Genomic DNA, 5,628 nt, shown 5'->3' with positions numbered 1-5,628 from the left:
TTCTCCTCCCTCTAAAAATATGTACTCTGGAGGTGCCTAAAATAATACACTCCCAGCAATTGCAGTTTTGAAAAATAAAGGTTATTTCATTCATTAAATTCAATGGAAATTTGTTGCTTAACAAGGAAATAACAAACGCCTTATACTTGAGGGCAACTACTGTGTCATATATGACTTTAGTATCTCCTACCCCCTGGGTTCACTGTCTACTTTCTCAGATGTAGTAGTTTTAATAAGTAACTTGAATTGTTAAGCAATATGCTCTTATGCCCTTTGACGCAGAAGTGTCATTTTCATTATGTCTCTGCATGTTTCATATCAGGTTCATTGTAAATAATTTCACCTAAGCTTGTTTTCAGTGTGCAGGTCATTTTGCAGGCTTTTCAAATAACAGCTGAAAAGGTTTAATTCAAGTTGAAGAAGCTGGCTTCGATTACAAGCAATTAATTTAGTTAGGCTTCACTTAGCTCAAGGAATATTTGAACATATGACTTTACAGATAAATCTTGGCAGTGTCAAATTATGCAACCAAGAGAAAGTAAGTTCTTTGCAGTTTTTTGGGCGTTGATCTACTACAGTCAGGCTTTTTTTTCTTTTTTTTTTTTTTCTCCTGTCAGGTTTTTGAATGAAATAGTAAAACCTCTGCCAGCACTGTCTACTTCACCTGGCTTTGCATAATTCCAAGAAACTAGAAACTAAAAACAAGGATTACTAAAGAGTTAGAAAGATTGTTAACACATAAGAGAGAAAAAAACCCCAAAACTATTTATCTCTTCTCTCTTAAATCTGAAAAGATTTCACAATATTCCTGTTTTCAAGTACTTGAAGTTTTCTGTGGACAGTGCTTAATTTTTAAATAATTGCTTTTAATGTAAAAGGCAATATATATTGTAGATTTAAAATATACTTAAAGTAACAACGAGAAAGGTAAAAATCATTCGTGAGCTTACAGCTACGATTTTAGTAAACATTAAAGTTGTTTAATTTTTTTCCTAGACACCACCTGTTTTTACAAGACGGGTCCATACTACACAAACTATTTTATAGCTTGGCCTTTTTTATTTTTATTGTTTACATCATATGCTGGGTACGTGAAAAGAAACTTGTGAAGATTCTGGCATGTTGTAGTATTGCAGTCTTAAAAGGCACCATCTGTGGTGTGACGTGTGCGCTTTGGTGGGAAGAGAAGACTCCTGGTGGGCAATACTGACCATTCTCCGACCAAAAGAGACCTCCCCGTTTGCCCACGGCGATGGGCCAGCTAGAGTGCCAGCGCGTGGGGGTAAGCGGAGGGCGTTCAGGGTGACCGAGAGCACGAGCTACCCGCGCGGTCCACGGCTGCCCTGGGCAAGTCCCACTGGCCCCGGCCCAGGTATGGACGGAGGGCGAGAGGGCAGTTCGCGTCGCGCACGGCCTGGGTCTAAACATTTAACCCCCACCCCCAGGGCTGGCGCCACTCTCGGGCGGTGGAGTGAGATAAAGCCGGGCAAGGTTCTGCAACTCCAGATCAGGGAGGCGCAGCTCCGACACCGGCGCCTCCGCGGGGTCTCCAGTAGTGTTTGTTCCAACTGTTTAAACTGTTTCAAAGCGCCTGAACCCAAACGACCTTCTGCAAACAACTCTTAATCTCGCGGGCCGAGAGTTTAGGTTTTATTTGCGGGGAGAGGGAGTGATTGAGCGCGGGGACCAGGAAGCCAATGCAGCCCTCCTCCGGGCACCCCGCTCGCCTGTCCGCGGGGACCCCCGCCCGCGGCCCTTCCCTGCCCCAGGCCCACGAGCTTCTTGCGTCAGCTGGGGCGGGGGTGGGGGATTTTCGGAAGCTCTGCCTGCGCAGCCAGCCCGGGAACGACAGGCCCGGGCTCTTGCCCCGCCCTCTGGGGGGGCGGGAGGCGGAGCGGGGCAACAGCCCAGCGGGCCACTCGGGCCGTGTCGCGGGAGTGCTGCGGTGACCGGAGGAGCAGCCGTCGCCTGTGCCGCCCAGTCCGCGCCGCGCCTCGGCACCTGGGACAAGGCTGCCGTCGGGGAGCGCCACACCACGGTCCCCAGCTCATCATGATGGACTTGGAGCTGCCGCCGCCCGGACTGCCGTCCCAGCAGGTGCTGCCCCGGCCCTTGGAGCCCAGCGGTGGTGCCAGGACGGGGACAGGGGCTCAGGGAGCTGCGGACTGGGCGGGACAACCGCAGCCGGCTTCTCCCGTCTACGGCCTGAGTCCGGACTGCTGTGGCCGCGCACTAGAGCCGCTGCGCTTGCGCTGGGGCCCGGGCGGGGAGGAGGAGCGGGGACCCAAAGGGCTGCGAGGATCCTATGGGACGCGAGGGGAGTGGGAGTGCGACCCCCGAGGGCGACTATGTGGAGGTCTGGAAGCTACTTCCGTGTGCGTAGGGCGAAGGGGCCTCTCTAGCCGCGTCCCCGGCTTCCGGAGCTGGGACTCGGGAGCTCCAGCTGGAGTTTGAGCAGCCCCAGAGGTGGCAGGGCAGGAGGGGGCGGACGCTGGCGGTCTGAGCCGGCGCGGCCCGGCCCTTCCGGGGCTGCGCTGCTCCCCCGCCTCGGAGCCGGCAAAAATGTGCCTAGTCACGGGGCCGCTCTCGGGGGAGTTGAGGTCTCCTCCGGACTGGGACCCGGAGCCCCTGCCCTACCGCCGCCCCCATCCACGTTCTCCGCGGGCGCGGGCGGTGGCTCTGCGTGCTCACCCTGCTGGCCCGTCTAAGGGCACCCCTTGGCAAAGTAATCAGTCAATCCATCCATCAGATCGCTCGTAGGCAGCTTGGCGAGAAAGCCCAGCCCCCAGGGTGGGGGGAGGGAGGAGGTTACTAAGTGCCCAGCATTCTGCGATGCCCCGACGTGCGGCGGCGGGACCAGGCGCTCCCTCGCGTGGTGGGAAATGTTCAGCCTCGGAGATCCGGGGTCGGCTTCTGGCAACCGGCGGGTAAAAGCGGGCGGGGCAGCGAACTGAGGTCGGACGCGGCTTCCCGATACCCGCGTGGTGCCTCCCAGTGGCGCACGCCGGGTGCGTGGACTCGGCCTCCAAGACAGTGGCCCGTTGGCTGTCACGGCGGCCCTCGGTTGGCCCTTTCCTGCTTTATAGCGTGCAAACCTTGCCGCGCCGGGGCCAAGGGACAAGTTGGAGCTGTTGATCTGTTGCGCAATTGTTATTTTCCCCAGGGCGGCTTTGTCTTTGGATTTAACGTTTCAGAATTGCAGTTCCAAAATGTGTAAGGCAGGATATTCTGTGCTGTGCTGTCAAGGGTAAGAGTTTCGAGAGTGGATTAGAATTTCTATTGATTTTAGGCTGTTAGTAAATTTTTTGCTGTCATATATTATTTCTTCCTTGGATGCTTTCGTTTTTTTCTAGTTGAGAATTTGCTTCGATTTCTTAGCATGTTTCTTTTGCTAGGGCAGAAGGTGGGACACTTGGGTTTCATAGTATTTTGCTAGCGAGTTTTGTAAATTGTTATAAAAGTGAAAACAAGTTACTGTTCATACTTTGTAGGGACTTTCAAAGAAGTAGATATTTATATTTCCAAATATTTTTGGTAATTGGGTTTTTAGGAAAAATACTGAATACTTGGTTCAAGGAAATGTGTAGCATAATAGGTATAAGTAAGAGCATATGTTTATACTGTTAAATGTGAAGTTTTACATTAATCTTGAAGATTTAAGATTTTAAGTTATTGACAATATATTGTGCTTTTTTGTTATTTAAAGCTGTTTGTCTTAACCTCCCCCCCCCTTAATGATTAGGATTGTATTCCCTCAGTTCGCGCTACTATGAAGTATATTGTACTTTCCGATTTAACTGCTATTCAACAGAATTTATATAACCATCTAGCTATTTATACAGTAATCTATATAACCAAAGGATATAAAAGGCTAATGGACTTTTGTTTTTCTAAACTGTGTTCTAGAGTTCTCTATTATTTTTAATTTTTTTTCCTGTGTAATTTAACATTCTATATATACAAAAGTTCATTAAGCATGTGTATTGCTTTCTCTTTTAAATGTGAATTTTCAGTTATATTTGATAAGGTAACTACTTTTCCTCCTTTGTAATCAGACACAGTTTTCATATTTGAAGACTATGAAAAAAGGAAATGGAGTAAAATTTGAAATCAAGTTCATGTGTGTAACTGTTAATCATATTAAATAATAGTGGTAGTCTGGAAAGATTTCAACAAAAAGTCAAGAATGGATTCTGAACTTTGTCAAATAAATTCCAGGTATGAGGTGGTACTAGGATTCAGTTTTTCATCCTGTGGGCAGAGGAGGTATTGATAAACAGGGTAGAAAGCAGAGCCTGAGATTCTGTATTTCTGTTAGCTGAAGGAACCATCCATTACCCCTTTCAATGGTGTCTCAGATAAAGTACTTTTATGTATGAGGGATGGAGTTGATCTTGGACTAGACTGATTAAGATTATTTTTAAAGGAACATAAGACAGGCCTCTCATCTGAATGAATGTTAAGCAAAGAACAACTTGACTTTTTAGATACGACTTTTTAGACTTGAGAGATTATGGAAGATGCATGTAGGAGAATAAATACACAATTCATATCAGTCTTTCTGCCTTAAAAATAATGGGTCATTCTGTAATCTTTGTTGTTGGGTTTTTATAAACAATGCTGGATAAAAAAGAACTCCTGTCTTTCTTTAGGATTACCAGGATCAGTTGAAAACCAAATACAGTTTTTCTTAATATTTATTTTCATTCAGGATGAATATTCTTCAGAGCTACATGAGAAAAGGAAGCCTCTGTGGACTATAAGCACATTTTTGTTGTTGTTGTTGTTGAGAATTTCCTACCTACTGGCTGAACATAATTTAAAGTGGGTTTTGCATAAAAAATATTTTCTCTTGAATTTTTCTTTGATCTGGGGTTAACTTTTCAGTGCAAACTCTTGGGTGCAGGAAGAATTTGGCACTAAGATGATAATAGATGAGTTATTGGGCACTTCCTTGAGTGCCAGGAGCTGCAATAATTGCTTCACCTGCATAATTCCACACTAACCCCATGGGAAATACTATTATCTCCAGTTTCCAGGGGGAGAATAGAGGCACAAAGAGGCCAAGAGTCCTGCTTAAAGTGCCTCCAACTATTTTTTATTAATTACTTTATTTACATAAGTAATCTCTGCACCCAACATGGACTTAAACTCACTACCTGGAGATCAAGAGTCCCACATTACACCTACTGAGCCAGCCAGGCGCCTGAAATGCCCCAACTATTGACTGGTGGAGATGGGATTCAAACCTAGATAGTCTGACTCCAATGGCTTTAAATCACCACTTCAAGACTAGACCAGGACTGCTTAAACTTTAAACAGGAGGAATAGCTCACATTTTAAAAAGTGGATTAATTGAGAAGAACTAGGGGAAAGAGAGGCAGGAATTAAAAAGATTAACTTCTGCACCTTTTCCACTTAACAAGAAATTCATTAACTTTGTATGTATTGGAGGAGGCGGGCCCTCTTAAATTCAGTGAAAGTAAATACAACCTGGCGATTAATTACCACATGGGGGCTTTTTAAGGAAGACACTGAGACCTAGAGGGGTTTCATTTGGAGGGGCAGGACCATTTCCTTCCTTCCTTCCTTCCTTCCTTCCTTCCTTCCTTCCTTCCTTCCTTCCTT

At 46.5% G+C, this 5,628-nt stretch overlaps 1 protein-coding gene across 2 annotated transcripts in view; it reads left to right on the top strand.

The window, feature by feature from the left end:
• The first annotated feature begins 1,907 nt into the window (after nt 1-1,907).
• Nucleotides 1,908-5,628, top strand: part of NFE2L2 (NFE2 like bZIP transcription factor 2) — a 31,391-nt gene continuing 27,670 nt past the window's right edge. The window contains exon 1 of one of the 2 annotated variants that reach the window (XM_040475469.1): nt 1,908-2,097. In XM_040475469.1, the coding sequence (XP_040331403.1) occupies nt 2,053-2,097 (45 nt within the window). In that variant the 5' untranslated portion in view covers nt 1,908-2,052. Of the gene's footprint in view, nt 2,098-3,102; nt 3,248-5,628 lie in introns of those variants that run through there. The other variant, XM_040475470.1, reaches the window with a different exon arrangement.

The sequence above is a fragment of the Herpailurus yagouaroundi genome, unplaced genomic scaffold, assembly GCF_014898765.1.
Source record: "Herpailurus yagouaroundi ecotype Mexico unplaced genomic scaffold, PumYag 140, whole genome shotgun sequence".
Lineage (NCBI taxonomy): Eukaryota > Metazoa > Chordata > Mammalia > Carnivora > Felidae > Herpailurus > Herpailurus yagouaroundi.
This window is presented reverse-complemented; position numbering and strand designations above follow the sequence as displayed.